The 16697-nt window shown below is 40.2% G+C and overlaps 1 protein-coding gene across 4 annotated transcripts in view; it reads right to left on the bottom strand.

The window, feature by feature from the left end:
- Positions 1-16360, bottom strand: part of LOC133081213 (centrosomal protein of 78 kDa-like) — a 28445-nt gene extending 12085 nt beyond the window's left edge. For all 4 annotated transcript variants that reach the window (XR_009698763.1, XR_009698761.1, XR_009698762.1 and 1 more), the window contains exons 1-5: positions 15870-16360; positions 12570-12742; positions 12406-12478; positions 11245-11348; positions 9068-9242 (exon numbers count right to left, since the gene is read on the bottom strand). Coding sequence is in view for 1 of the 4 variants with exons in the window: in XM_061177297.1 (XP_061033280.1) it covers positions 9068-9242; positions 11245-11348; positions 12406-12478; positions 12570-12742; positions 15870-15945 (601 nt within the window). In the remaining 3 variants the exon portion in view is untranslated. The remainder of the gene's footprint in view (positions 1-9067; positions 9243-11244; positions 11349-12405; positions 12479-12569; positions 12743-15869) is intronic.
- Positions 16361-16697: the final 337 nt, after the last annotated feature.

The following is a 16697-nucleotide window of genomic DNA, read 5'->3' as shown; positions in this document are numbered from 1 at the left end:
AAGTTGAATGAATTTCAGCCCCCAGACTGCACTGTGCAAAAATATAGCATCTCTTTATTTTCTATAAAGGAAAAACCAAATCCAAAGACTGAAAAAGCAGGCAAGCACTGAGCTTATTTACTTGCTATACAAAGAAACTCACATGCGTGAGTAATTTGCCAAGTGGCTCCCTGGGGGAAAAAAATCAGGAGGTTTTGTTTTGTTTTGTTTTTTTATGGCTAGGAAGGAGAGTTTAGTAGTGACTATATGAATCAAATATTAACACTTTCAGGTTGGATAGGGCCAAATCATTACATAAGTTTTGTTGTTTGTTTGTTTGTTTTTATCTTGTTGGTTAGAAAAAGTCCCACTGTTCATTGGTCAAAAAAGGGTCTTTGATTACATCCAATGAGGCTCTGGTGTAGTGGCTAGGTCAGGTTTTTTAGCTTTGGTTAGAGATCACAGTTGCTTATTAATGTTGGTTAGTTAGAACAAAATCTCAAAAAACACAACATTCATTTTAATATCTCCTAGGAGATTGATGCTGCAAGTGGAAAGTTCTTCATTTACACTCTCATTTACCCTGGCCAGTGAGAAATGTGAGCACAGTCATTCTTGGCACTTGGCTTCCCCTTGGTTTTGTGCTGCAGTTTCAGAGTTTCATCCAGGGTGAAGGTGTTAACTATGCAAGATAGGGGAGAGTCCTCTGGTCATTGGCCATCTGTCCTCACAGCTACCACTGAGAAAGACATCCATTGTCCCTGTTGGCATTTCTTCCTCAGAATCAGAACTCTTTCTTCTACTTCATGCTCCAGATTCAATGAGGTTCTGACATGAGGGGAGAACTCAGAGTTCTTAGTTATTGATCAACGTGGTCATTAAGTCATTCAAAATTCATTCCTCCCTCTCTCAGCTAAGATAATCTCTCATCTAAGGTCTTTCAATTCACACTCTTTAAGTGCAAACCAGTATGGCTTCCTTCACTTGTCCCCTTACAAGATATACTTAATGTTTGTGCATAATATTATAATTATAATATTTAATGATCTAATAATTTTAATATTTAAATAAAATATTTAGGGCATAATTGACTCCATGATTTCTTAGTTGGTTTCCCAAACTCTTTCCTTCCCCATCAAGAGCTTCTAAATTATTACTAAATAACCAGTTAACGCTTTGGTAAGAATTGGTTTATAGGTTGTGAATGAAAATTGTTGCCTGCCATATCAGCAAACAAAGGATGCTGCAGCCATCAAGCCATCAGCAACCGCTGCCCCCAATAGTGGACCCTGAGGGAACTCAGGATGGGGAAGAACAGGATACTGGCCTTAGATAGCTAAGGTGTATATCAAAGGAATGGTTTCAAGGAACCCAGACTCTTGCATCTTCCCATACATAGAAAAGTACTAAATTTATAACTTGAGATGTCTGGTTTTCTTTAATTAACAGTAATCCTTTTTTAAAAAAAAGTTTTATTGGAATATAGTTGATTTACAATGTTGTGTTAGTTTCTGGTGTACAGCAGAGTGAACCAGTTATACATATACATATATCCACTCTTTTTCTTTTAGAATTTAATTTTTTAGATTCTTTTCCCATATAGGCCATTACAGAGTATTGAGTAGAGTTCCCTGTGCTATACAGCAAGCTTTCATTAGTTATCTATTTTATATATAGTTAGGTGTATATGTCAATCCCAATCTCCCAATTTATCCCTCCCCTGCCCCCGGCCTTATCTCCTGGTGACCATAAGTTTGTTTTCTACATCCATGGCTCTACTTCTGTCCTGTAAATAAGTTCATTGTATTTTTTTTTTTACATTCCACATATAAGCGATATCATATGGTATTTGTCTTTCTGTGTCTGACTTACTTCACTCAGCATGACAGTCGCTAGGTCCAACCATGTTGTTGCAAATGGCATTATTTTGTTCTTTTTTATGGCCGAGTAATATCCCATTGTATGTATACACCACATCTTCTTTATCCATTCCTCTCTTGATGGACATTTAGGTTGCTTCATGTCCTGGCTATTGTAAATAGTGCTGCAATGAACACTGGGGTGCATGTGCTTTTTGAATTATGGTTTTCTCTGGGTATATGCCCAGGAGTGGGATTGCTGGGTCAAATGGTAGCTCTATTTTTAGTTTTCTAAGGAACCTCCATACTGTTCTCCATAGTGGTTGTACCAATTTACATTCCCACCAACAGAACCCAAGAGGGTTCCCTTTTCTCCACACCCTCTCCAGCATTTATTGTTTGTACATTTTTTGATGATGGCCGTTCTGACCAGTGTGGGGTGATACCTCACTGTAGTTTTGATTTGCATTTCTCTAATAATTAGTGATGGATTAAAGATCTAAATGTAAGGCTGGACACTATAAAAATCTTAGAGGAAAACATAAGCAGAACACACTTTGACATAAACAGCAGCAAGATATTTTTTGATCCACCTCCTAGAGTAATGAAAATAAAAACAAAAATAAACAAATGGGATCCAATTAAACTTAAAAGCATTTGCATAGCAAAGGAAGCCATAAACAAAACAAAAAGATGACCCTCAGAATGGGAGAAAATATTTGCAAATAAAGCAACCAACAAGGGATTAATATCCAAGATATACAAACAGCCCATGTAGCTCAATATCAAAAAAAGAAATAATACAATCAAAAAATGGAAAGAAGGGGGAGGAACCAAGATGGTGGAGCAGAAGGACGTGCTCTCACTCCCTCTTGCGAGAACACCGGAATCACGACTAGCTGCTGGAAATCATCGACAGGAGGACACTGGAACTCACCAAAAGGGATACCCCACATCCAAAGACAAAGGAGAAGCCACAATGAGATGGTAGGAGGGGCACAATCACAGTAAAATCAAATCCCGTAACTGCTGGGTGGGTGACTCACAGACTGGCGAACACTTATACCACAGAAGTCCACCCACAGGAGTGAAGGTTCTGAGCCCCACATCAGGCTTCCCAACCTGGGGGTCCGGCAACGGGAGGAGGAATATCTACAGAATCAGACTTTGAAGGCTAGTGGGAATTGATTGCAGGACTTCGACAGGCCTGGGGGAAACAGAGACTCCACTCTTGGAGGGCACACACAAAGTAGTGTGCACATCGGGACCCAGGAGAAGGAGCAGTGACCCCAGGGGAGACTGAACCAGACCTACCTGCTAGTGTTGAAGGGTCTCCTGCAGAGGCAGGGGGTGGCTCTGTTTCACCATGGGGACAAGAACACTGGCAGCAGAAGTTCAGGGAAGTACTCCTTGGCGTGAGCCCTTCCAGAGTCTGTCATTAGCCCCACCAAAGAACACAGGTAGGCTCCAGTGTTGGGTTGCCTCAGGCCAAACAACCAACAGGGAGGGAACCCAGCCCCACACAAAAACAGTCAAGTGGATTAAAGTTTTACTGAGCTCTGCCCACCAGAGCAACAGTCAGCTCTACCCACCACCAGTCCCTCCCATCAAGCCTCTTAGATAGCCTCATCCACCAGAGGGCAGACAGCAGAAGCAAGAAAAACTACAATCCTGCAGCCTGTGGAACAAAAACCACATTCACAGAAAGATAGACAAGATGAAAAGGCAGAGGGCTATATACCACATGAAGGAACAAGCTAAAACCCCAGAAAAACAACTCAATGAAGTGGAGATAGGCAACCTTCCAGAAAAAGAATTCAGAATAATGATAGTGAAGATGATCCAGGACCTCGGAAAAACAATGGAGGCAAAGATCGAGAAGATGCAAGAAATGTTTAACAAAGACCTAGAAGAATTAAAGAACAAACAAACAGAGATGAACAATACAATAACTGAAATGAAAACTACACTAGAAGGAATCAATAGCAGAATAACTGAGGCAGAAGAACGGATAAGTGACCTGGAAGACAGAATGGTGGAATTCACTGCTGTGGAACAGAATAAAGAAAAAAGAATGAAGAAAAATGAAGACAGCCTAAGAGACCTCTGGGACAACATTAAATAGAACAACATTTGCATTATAGGGGTCCCAAAACGAGAAGAGAGAGAGAAAGGACCCAAGAAAATATTTGAAGAGATTATAGTCGAAAACTTCCCTAACGCGGGAAAGGAAATAGCCACCCAAGTCCAGGAAACACAAAGAGTCCCAGGCAGGATAAACCCAAGGAAAAACAGGCCGAGACACATAATAATCAAATCGGCAAAAATTAAAAACAAAGAAAAATTATTGAAAACAGCAAGGGAAAAACGACAAAGAACATACAAGGGAACTCCCATAAGGTTAACAGCTGATTTCTCAGCAGAAACTCTACAAGCCAGAAGGGAGGGGCATGATATACTTAAAGTGATGAAAGGGAGGAACCTACAACCAAGATTACTCTACCCGGCAAGGATCTCATTCAGATTCGATGGAGAAATCAAAAGCTTTACAGACAAGCAAAAGCTAAGAGAATTCAGCACCACCAAACCAGCTCTACAACAAATGTTAAAGGAACTTCTCTAAGTGGGAAACACAAGAGAAGAAAAGGAGCTACAAAAACAAACCCAAAACAATTAAGAAAATGGTCATAGGAACATACATATCGAGAATTACCTTAACCATGAATGGATTAAATGCTCCAACCAAAAGACACAGGCTTGCTGAATGGATACAAAAACAAGACCCATATATATGCTGTCTAAAAGAGACCCACTTCAGACCTAGGGACACATACAGACTGAAAGTGAGGGGGTGGAAAAAGATATTCCATGCAAATGGAAATCAAAAGAAAGCTGGAGTAGCTATACTCATATCAGATAAAATACATTTAAAATAAAGAATGTTACAAGAGACAAGGAAGGACACTACATAATGATCAAGGGATCAATCCAAGAAGAAGATAGAACAATTATAAATGTGTATGCACCCAACACAGGGGCACCTCAATACATAAGGCAACTGCTAACAGCTATAAAAGAGGAAATCGACAGTAACACAATAATGGTGGGGGACTTTAACACCTCACTTACACCAATGGACAGACCATCCAAAATGAAAATAAATAAGGAAACAGAAGCTTTAAATGACACAATAGACCAGATAGATTTAATTGATATTTATAGGACACTCCATCCAAAAACAGCAGATTACACTTTCTTCTCAAGTGCGCATGGAACATTCTCCAGGATACATCATATCTTGGGTCACAAATCAAGCCTCAGTAAAATTAAGAAAATTGAAATCATATCAAGCATCTTTTCTGACCCCAACGCTGTGAGATTAGAAATGAATTACAGGGAAAAAAATGTAAAAAACACAAACACATGGAGGCTAAACAATACGTTACTAAATAACCAAGAGATCACTGAGGAAATCAAAGAGGAAATCAAAAATACCTAGAGACAAATGACAATGAAAACACGACGATCCAAAACTATGAGATGCAGCAAAAGCAGTTCTAAGTGGCAAGTTTATAGCTAAACAAGCCTACCTCAAGAAACAAGAAAAATCTCAAGTAAACAATATAACCTTACACCTAAAGGAACTAGAGAAAGAAGAACAAAAAAACCCCAAAGTTAGCAGAAGGAAAGAAATCATAAAGATCAGAGCATAAATAAATGAAATAGAAACAAAGAAAACAATAGCAAAGATCAATAAAACTAAAAGCTAGTTCTTTGAGAAGATAAACAAAATTGATAAACCATTAGCCAGACTCATCAAGAAAAAGAGGGAGAGGACTCAAATCAATAAAATTAAACATGAAAAAGGAGAAGTTACAACAGACACCGCAGAAATACAAAGCATCCAAGCAACTCTATGCCAATAAAATGGACAACCTGGAGGAAATGGACAAATTCTTAGAAAGGTATAACCTTCCAAGACTGAACCAGGAAGAAACAGAAGATACGAAGAGACTAATCACAAGTACTGAAATTGAAACTGTGATTGAAAATCTTCCAACAAACAAAAGTCCAGGACCAGATGGCTTCACAGGTGAATTCTATCAAACATTTAGAGAAGAGCTAACACCCATCCTTCTCAAACTCTTCCAAAAAACGGCAGAGGAAGGAACACTCCCAAACTCATTCTATGAGGCCACCATCACCCTGATCCCCAAACCAGACAAAGATACTACAAAAAAATAAAGTTACAGACCAATATCACTCCTGAATATATATGCAAAAATCCTCAACAAAATACTAGCAAACAGAATCCAACAACACATTAAAAAGATCATACACCACGATCAAGTGGGATTTATCCCAGGGATGCAAGGATTCTTCAATATACACAAATCAATCAATGGGATACACCATATTAACAAATTGAAGAATAAAAACCATATGATCATCTCAATAGAGGCAGAAAAAGCTTTTGACGAAATTCAACACCCATTTATGATAAAAACTCTCTAGAAAGTGGGCAGAGAGGGAACCTACCTCAACATAATAAAGGCCATATACGACAAACCCACCGCAAACATCATTCTCAATGGTGAAAAACTGAAAGCATTTCCTCTAAGATCAGGAACGAGACAAGGATGTCCACTCTCACCACTATTATTCAACATAGTTTTGGAAGTCCTAGCCACGGCAATCAGAGAAGAAAAAGAAATAAAAGGAATACAAGTTGGAAAAGAAGAAGTAAAACTGTCACTGTTTGCATATGACATGATACTATACATAGAGAATCCTAAAAATGCCACCAGAAAACTACTAGAGCTAATCAATGAATTTGGTAAAGTTGCAGGATACAAAATTAATGCACAGAAATCTCTTGCATTCCTATACACTAATGATGAAAAATCTGAAAGAGAAATTATGGAAACACTCCCATTTACCATTGCAACAAAAAGAATAAAATACCTAGGAATAAACCTACCTAGGGAGACAAAAGACCTGTATGCAGAAAACTATAAGACACTGATGAAAGAAATTAAAGATGATACCAACAGATGGAGAGATATACCATGTTCTTGGATTGGAAGAATCAATATTGTGAAAATGACTACACTACCCAAAGCAATCTACAGATTCAATGCAATCCCTATCAAATTACCAATGGCATTTTTTACCGAACTAGAACAAATCATCTTAAAATGTGTATGGAGATACAAAAGACCCCGAAGAGACAAAGCACTCTTGACGGAAAAAAACGGAGCTGGAGGAATCAGACTCCCTGACTTCAGACTATACTACAAAGCTACAGTAATCAAGACAATATGGTACTGGCACAAAAACAGAAACATCGATCAATGGAACAAGATAGAAAGCCCAGAGATAAACCCACGCACCTATGGTCAACTAATCTATGACAAAGGAGGCAAAGATAGACAATGGAGAAAAGACAGTCTCTTCAATAAGTGGTGCTGGGAAAACTGGACAGCTACATGTAAAAGAATGAAATTAGAACACTCCCTAACACCAGACACAAAAATAAACTCAAAATGGATTCGAGACCTAAATGTAAGGCCGGACACTATAAAACTCTTAGAGGAAAACATAGGAAGAACACTCTGTGACATAAATCACAGCAAGACCTTTTTTGATCCACCTCCTAGAGTAATGGAAATAAAGAAAAAAATACACAAATGGGACCTAATGAAACTTCAAAGCTTTTGAACAGCAAAGGAAACCATAAACAAGATGAAAAGACAACCCACAGAATGGGAGAAAATATTCACAAACGAATCAACGGACAAAGGATTAATCTCCAAAATATATAAACAGCTCATGCAGCTCAATATTAAAGAAACAAACAACCCAATCCAAAAATGGGCAGAAGACCTAAAGAGACATTTCTCCAAAGAAGACATACAGATGGCCAAGAAACACATGAAAAGCTGCTCAACATCACTAATTATTAGGGAAATGCAAATCAAAACTACAGTGAGGTATCACCTCACACCAGTTAGAATGGGCATCATCAGAAAATCTACAAACAACAAATGCTGGAGAGGGTGTGGAGAAAAGGGAACCCTCTTGCACTGTTGGTGGGAATGTAAATGGATACAGCCACTATGGAGAACAGTATGGAGGTTCCTTAAAAAACTAAAAATAAAATTACCATATGATCCAGCAATCCCACTACTGGGCATATACCCAGAGAAAACCATAATTCAAAAAGACACATGCACCCCAATGTTCACTGCAGCACTATTTACAAGAGCCAGGGCATGGAAGCAACCTAAATGCCCATCAACAGACGAATGGATAAAGATGATGTGGTACATATATACAATGGAATATTACTCAGCCATAAAAAGGAATGAAATTGAGTCATTTGTTGAGACGTGGATGGATCTAGAGACTGTCATACAGAGTGAAGTAAGTCAGAAAGAGAAAAACAAATATCGTATATTCACGCATGTATGTGGAACCTAGAAAAATGGTACAGATGAACCGGTTTGCAGGGCAGAAGTTGAGACACAGATGTAGAGAACAAACGTATGGACACCAAGGGGGGAAAACCACGGTGGCGTGGGGATGGTGGTGTGCTGAATTGGGTGATTGGGATTGACATGTATACACTGATGTGTATAAAACTGATGACTAATAAGAACCTGCAGTATAAAAAAAAAAAAGTCTTAAAAATATGTCACACTTAGTCATTCCACTTCTAGGACCTTATTCTACAGAAGTAAAGAAGTAATCCCAGTGGACACAGAGACGTATATACAACATATTCACATTGTTTCTGACAGGGAAAAGCAAACTGTGTAAATCTAATTGCAAAGAATTGATTAAACTATGGGACATCAATACGATGGAATACTACATGATACATCATTAAGTGAAAAAAGCAGGAATATGAAATAGCAAGTATACTACAATTCTATTTTTGTAATCACTAAGTGTACAAATATATTTATAGAAAAATAAAAGACTGAAAGTGTATGCACCAAAATGAACAGTGATTATGTCTGGGTATTAAGATTATAGGTAATTGTTCTCGTGTTACTCTGTATTTTCTAAAAAGAATATATGCAACTCTTATAGACAGATTAAAAAGCAAAATAAAAGTTATCAGTAAAATGAGGCTTTTAAAAAAATCCTATCACAACAGTATCATGCCAAAAGCTAAGCATATATCATATTAAAAATTCAATATTTTCAACTTTAGAATTTACCTCTAAGCCATAAATCCTCACTAAGAGATTCTGCCAAAGCACTTGCACCCAGGTCACCAATGAGCGTGTTGCAGTTCAGAGTGATGCGCCTCAAACCAGCCATACAGTCAAGATCAGGTCTCCTGGAACGAAGACTCTCAGCCCAGGTTTCTTCATGCCTTCTGGTAGTCTGATACTTCAAAGATTTAATGGGATGAAATTAAGATGCTTGAAGAAGGAAACCGGGTGTGCCTACTGAGTATGGCTTATTATGTCAGAGATTTACACACACACATATCAAGCATATATGCCAGGAGAATCAACCTGAGAAATTAAACAGTCACTGCTGCTTTACGAGTCCAGTGACCCAGATTCTACTTGGTCAGTGATTAGATTCCAGCCACTGGATGACCTGCTTTTGAACAGTTATGTAAAGTTGGACAACTCAATTACAGTCTATGAATTATTTTCCTTATCTTCTAAGTCAGGGAATTGGTTCTAAATTCTATCATTGCTGAGGCTCTAAATGTCAACATTCTGTCCTCCAATGGTCTCTAAACACCTGACTGGGCAACCCATAAGAAAACTTTTTAATATGCATCTTATTTTTTAACAAATTATATACACGAAGTTCTATACATATAATGTATGTACATTATAAACGACACAGATAGTGTTTAAATGATACAAAGCTAAATAGGTTCTAATATGTTCTTTTCCTAACTCCTAAGGCATTATTTTATTTATTTTTTAAAAATATTTATTTATTTGTTTGTTTGTTTGGCTGTGCCGGGTCTTTAGTTGCAGCGTGCCGGATATTTTAGTTGTGGCATGTGGGCTCTTAGTTACGACAGGCACGTGGGATCTAGTTCCTTGAGCAGGGATCGAACCCAGGCCCCCTGCATTGGGAGCGCAGAGCCTTAACTGCTGGACCGCCAGGGAAGTCCCAGGCATTATTTTAAAAACTATATTTACAAAATGGATCTCACATGCTACCTAGGGTGTGCACACCAACTTTAGAGGCCTGGACTATGCACAGCCAGTTGGATGTGCCTTGGGAAAATAATGGTTTGACATTTAACCACATGTATTGTCTTAAAGACATTCAATTCTTTATATTCACAAAATAAAGTCTGGTAATAGGGAACACTGACTTTAAATGAAAAAAGTCTTATTACATTCTTGAAAAAATAAAAGACTCAAAGTGCCTTTGACACTCTAAAACGAAAATCATTAGTGTCATTTTTCTATTAACAACAACATATAAAAGCTCCAAGCAGAAATAACAGCAATCACTTACACAGTGCTTAGTATGTGCCAGGCACTATTTATACAAATGAGTTCATTTAAACCTCATAATGAGGCACAGAGGTTAAGTGATTTGTCCATGGTCACTTGCTATGAAATGGGAGAAAGGGAATTTGAACCTAGGCCATTTGGCTTAGGCACCCAAGTTCTTGACTGTTTTCAACCCCAGGGGTCAATGGACTTGCCCTGTATAGGCTCAAAGAATTTTTCAATTTTTAAAATCTAAATTTAAACATTTCCAGCTTTGTGGGCTATACAGTTTCTGTTGCAACTACTCAACCCCACTGGTGTAGGGTGAAAGTAGCCATAGCTATCATGTAAACAATGGGTGCGACTATGTTCAAAAAAAACTTTCTTTACCAGGCGACGGGCTGGATCTGGCCCACCAGCCATAGTTTACCTACCCTTGATCTGTACCATCAAACTATTCAGAAGGCTTCATGTCAAATTATTAAATAACTTTAGGCCTAAATACAGTAATTATAACCACTGTAAAGTTGTTAAGGCATTATTTTAAAAACTGTATTTACAAATTGCTGATGTAGTGATTTTTATTAGTTTATAAACTACAGCAGCTAGTAAACACTTGATTCATTTAAGTCTTGAAGACTATAATGGCATAGTTTTTTCACAGTATCACAATCAATGTTTTCAGTAACTAAAAATACATAAAAATATTATTATATATTAAATCTCTTATTTCTAAAATTAAGTGGACTATCTTTACTAAATGGCAGAATCCCAAACTGAAAACTGGTCATATTCTTTCAACAAAACGAAAGCTGCACTCACACGTATCAAAAGACAAAAATTAACTGCCATCTGTATCAATATATTAATGTGCTTCAATCACATATGTTTTCATGAAAGTTCAAACATAAAAAAATCACCTTTAAGATCTTGGCCATGTGATCTGCTCCCTGCCATGTCAGATTACACCCCGTGAAGTTTACTGTCTTAAGAGTGGTAGAGTTCTTTACACCTTGACAAATAACTAAAAGAAAGAAAAAAAACCACACACACAATAAGATGAAGAGACTATACATTTGTCAATCTTGACTTATTTGCTTTTCTTGAGTCAATTGGAGGTTTACAGCCACATTCTTAAAATCATTAACTACAATCTTCCCAAACAGGTAATTGACGAACAGATGCATTCGAAAACTTGTCAGTAACAAAGTGTTATTCCAGTTTACAGCAGCAGTTTAATTCTATTTAGATACTAAAACTGAATACACTGAATACTGCAAACTTTATTCCCAACCACTCAGTAAAATACTACATACCTTTTGAGATATAGGGAAAAAAAGAAAAACCTAAAAATCTTAAGACTCTTCCTATTTTCATTTCCAATGATACTTCCCAATCTTGATGATCAATCAGTGATTTAAATGTCAACTATAAACCCCGTATTTTATTAGGTGCTATGCAGTATACTAGAGCAATAGAAGAGAGAGGACCTCAAACCCTCTGCTCCCTCAAATTGAAAGGCAGGCTTCCTTACCCCTCCAGACCACTACTGGACACAGGGAACACACACTAATGTTTCAGGACCCCAACTAACAGTCACCTGCTTTGTGATTACTTCCATGACACACCCCCACTAACACCACTGAGTTTGCTGCTCTTACGGGACGTGACATATATTTCCTATTTTAACACATACCACAGTGCATTATAATTATGATTGCAGATACATGTTCTAACAATTTAAAGATAATGATGACTTTTTGCTCTTTACATCTTGCTATTTCCCTTCCCATAATATTTCTTGAAGAGAAACATTAAAATATAGACAAACACAAAAAAACAGAAAATATACAAAATGTGTGGTTTGTGGCTTAACACAAACTTAAGTAAAATTAGTTCTGACAGTATCCAGCATGACAAACTTCCACGGTACAAATGAGAATGGACCAAGGTTTGAGCAGGCACAGGAGACAACACAGGCATGAACAACACCAAGAAAAGGTAGACAGGAAGTAACATGGTGTGTAGGAAATCACGAGACCAGTCTGATGAGAAGAGACTTAAACAAGACTGAAACTCACTTTCTAAACCTCCATCTCCAAGTGGACAATTCGCAAGACACAGGTGCACCAAAGTGGCCGATTTATTCCATCCCTTTAATGGGGAGAACAAGTTTAAAATTTTATTGCTTTAGTTTGCTCCAAAAGCAACTATCAAATGTTGGCAGGACACAGTGAAGGCTTACCTTTGTTAACATAGTTAAGTCGCTCTCTCTAAGAACTAGCCCATTTAGCTCCAGGTTCCTTAGCGCACCCGACACACTTACACAGCATTTAAGAGCTTTACACAACTGCAAGGTCACATCTTTATTTCTTATCGCAGGAACACGACTTCTGTAAACTTTATTTCTGTCACAACCTAAACCAAAATTATTGTAAAATGAGTGATTTAAACCATATATTTTATCATCACTAAAAAGCATCTTAATAAAAAAAAAAACATCTGCTCTGTGCTAAGGATTATCAACGACTCCTGCCCTTAGAGCCTTCATTAAGGAGGGAGATGTATAGACTCAAAATTTCAATCACATGAGATAAAGAACCATAACCTTTGTGCACAGAGGTTCCTTTGGAGGCAAAAAGTTATATCTAAGTGACGGCTTCATGATAACCCTGAAGTAGAATCTAGAAAAGATGAGAGTATGCAGAGTTGGAGTAGGAGGTGCATTAACTGCACAGGGAGCACCTGTGCAAAGACACTCAAGCCCGACACCTGCTGGGCACTGTAAATACTGCAGGTGGGGATGACTAAAGGCCAGGGGGCCAAGTGTGAGAAGAGACAGAAATGAAAATAGAGATGCTGGCCTAAGCAAGCCTGGGAGAGAGCATGGCTTGTATCCCACAGGTGATGAGGCCTGGGGCTACCACTGGCTGAGTAAGGATGCTTCCGCTGATTAGAAAAAGGCGCCCCGCTGCTGAAGGACCGATTAGATAAAGGGAGTGATCACAAAAAGATCCCCTTCCTCAGGGTCAAAGAGCCCCACGAGGCTTGGCCGAGCACAGTTCAGACTACACGCCTGTGTGCAGAGCACACGCTGTGCGGCTAGTATGCACTAACTCTGTGTGGGCAAGCCATTAGCAGCATTATTTTAAGTGTATCTTTTTATGTTAGAAGATCACTCAACCCGAGTAGGCAGATGAACTTAGAGGAACTGAGTCCAGGGGCCGCGAAACCACCCAGGAGCTTCTGCCATAGTCCGGGCAAAATGTAATATAATATGGATGAAGAAGCAAATTTAGGAGGAGGCCAAAATCTACAAGCTAGACCCACTGGATGAAAAACATAAAGAAAGTTCAGTGAAGGAACTCTGAAGAGAATGGGCTCTGCAATAAACTTTTCTTACATTCAATGTCAAATATTATCCAAAATTAAGTACCGTGGCCTTTCAGGTCCCTTCCAGCTATAATTTCTTTTGATTTCTAATTTATTACTCTGGTTAAGTAAAGTCCCTTCAGAGGTACACAACAGTTCTTACACCTGAATGGGATGCAAAGAATAATCTGACTTCTCTTCACCAGGGGATGAGTTGAACTGTCCTTGCAGAAGAGATAACACATGGTGTGAACCCCAGATCCTAGAAAAGGGCCAGGCACACGATAAGTATTCAGCTTTTTGAAAACAAATGAACAATCATTTCCTCTCCTAAATCTTCACACTCTTCCTCTGCTGGCTACTTTCTCTCAGCTTATAAACATCCTCAAATATACTCACTTAAAAAACTCTCAGACCTATGATTCTTTGTATCGTCTTGTGGGTAACCTAAGTCTCTCCCATGCCTTCAAACACCTGTCCTCCCAAAAAGCCCAGATCTGAACCTTGGGCTACCAGGTCCCCGTCCACCAGGCCCCTCGAAAGCACTGAAAATGAAGTAAGATCCTCTCCCCACCCCCAATCCCTTCCTACTGTGCTCTGTATCTCACAGAAAGATGCAGCTGTAAACTGTCACCCACGCTTGCTGCCCTTCCTTTTCTAACTGGTCACCAGGCCCCACCCATTCTCTCTCGGATCTCCAAAATCCAGTCCAACCTTTTATAACTTAAGTGGGACCTTTAGATTACAATTCACCCTGCACCCAATCAACTGCCTTCCACATGGAGGTCCGAGTGAGCCTCTAAACCAGAAGTCCATCTCACTGTTCTTTAGGGTTTCCCACAGCCTTCAGGATAAACATCCAAACTTCTGACAGGACAAACAAGGCCCCTTTCTGTTGGGCCCCACTAGGTTTCCAGTATCAACTCTCATTTCTTTCCCAAACCCTGAGGTCCAGTCCTGTACATTAGTTTTGCCATATTTTCTTATATTTCTCAAACTTTGACACACTGCTCCCTCCTGCCACCCCAGGAGGTTCTACTATCCTTAGAAAGGATGGCACCTCCTCCAAGAAGCCTACCCTGAACTTTCCCTTTTAAGATTCTGTGCTCTGCAAAGGGGAAAGGTGGGGTGGGAGGGATAAATTAGGAGTTTGGGATTAACATATACACACAGCTATATATAAAACAGGTAATCAACAAGGACCTACTGCATAGCACAGGGAACTCTACTCCATATCCTGTAATAACCTGCACGGGAAAAGAATCTGAAAAAGAATGGATATATGTATAACTGAATAACTTTGCTGTACACCTAAAACTAACACAATATTGTAAATCAACCATACTCCAATATAAAAAAAAAATTAAATTAAAAAAAAAAGATTCTGTGCTCTGCAGCACCAGAACTCACTTCTTCCAGAGCACTGACTACTGTGCTTGTGTTTACTTGCCGCCCAGTAGAAGGGGAGAGTACCTAGGGCAGAAGCATTGTCTCCAGCAGCCCTTGGTTCTGACAACTCATTCAAGTGCCAGGATACTTTACACACATAACGTGCTTAATTAATTGTAAGAACCCACAGAAAGAGTGGTTTTTAATGTTATTTTACAAGTGTGGGGATTGCAGTTCAGAAGTAACCTGCGCAGGCCACAGAGAGCATAAGCCCTGGAATTCAAACCCTAAGCTGCCTTCACACCGGTGCTCTTTCCACTACATGATACGACTATTGAAAAAAAGATTTTTTTCTTCCTGAGCCCTGTTTTAATGGAAAGGAAATGAAGCTGGGATATATCAATTTCCTAATCGCTTTGGTGTGTACCAGGCAAAGTCATTCAACAGACCAGGTAACATCTGTGGAACAATTAACGATGCTCCAAACTGTGCTAAGTGTTCTACACTGTAGAGTCTACAAGCATTAACAGAGTGAGTCCTTGTAACCGCCAGAGAGTGGGTCCTGTTAAGCCCATGCTCCAGATGAGAACACTGAGACCTAAAAGCCTTAAGGCACTCGGCCGGGGTCACCGAGCTGGCAGGAGTCCTAGGCCGCACGCCCCGTCTAGTGCACGCACACCCGGCCACTGGGCACCGGTTCTAGTGCCCACCCTCCACCTTGCACCATCTAAAACCCCGCTTCGCAGCGCCCACACGAGAGCCCCTGGAAGCGGGAACTACAAACCTGTCTCGCCAAGCCGTGGCTGGAAGAAGCTCTGGATACAGATCAGGGGCAGAGGGTGCTCAGGAGCGGCGTCCATTCCACCCCGCGGAGGCCGTCGGCGTTAAGTCCAGCAGGCCCTCCCGCAGGAAAGCGCGCAAGGCAGGCAGAGGCACCGAGTCCTGCAGCGCGCACAGGTCCTCACAGCGCGGTAAGAAGTCGGCCGCGCTGTCGCAGCGCAGCCTCACCGAGTCATCATGGCCCGAGCGCGGCCTCGGGGACGCTGGCTGTGGACACGATGCCCACACCCGCCTGGGGGCCCCGGCTCGCCTCCCGGCCCCTCGGGCGCCCACCGCCCGGCGGCTGCGGCCCCGCAGCGTGCGCAGGACCCGCGTTGCAGCCAGAAGACGCAGGGCCACGGGCCCCAGTTAGGCAGGCCCCTCCGTGCCGCGCTCACTTCGGCGCCGGCCTCCTCGCCCTCCGCGCCGGGGGGCTGCCGTTCCAACCGGCAGGCGGCCCCGTGGGGGCGGAGCTCGAAGACGTCAGTGCACTCGCCGTGCGTCCGCACGCAGCCCCGCCTCCCATGGGGACCCGGCCTGAGGAGCAGGGCAGCCGGAAAGGTAGGAGGTGTGGAGAATTTGGGGTTTCCAAAAAGCGTTTGCTGACTGCTCCAAGCAAAAGTGAGACATGGTTGTATCACGCATTTTTTTAAAAATATTTAATTGCAGTGGTTGAATTTTTATTATTAATTAATTAATTAATTTTTAAATTTAACTTAATGTTATATATTAATATATAAATTTATTTATATTTATATTTATATATATTTTTTATATATTTATATTTAATTAA

The sequence above is a fragment of the Eubalaena glacialis genome, chromosome 20, assembly GCF_028564815.1.
Source record: "Eubalaena glacialis isolate mEubGla1 chromosome 20, mEubGla1.1.hap2.+ XY, whole genome shotgun sequence".
NCBI classification, from domain to species: Eukaryota; Metazoa; Chordata; class Mammalia; order Artiodactyla; family Balaenidae; genus Eubalaena; species Eubalaena glacialis.
This window is presented reverse-complemented; position numbering and strand designations above follow the sequence as displayed.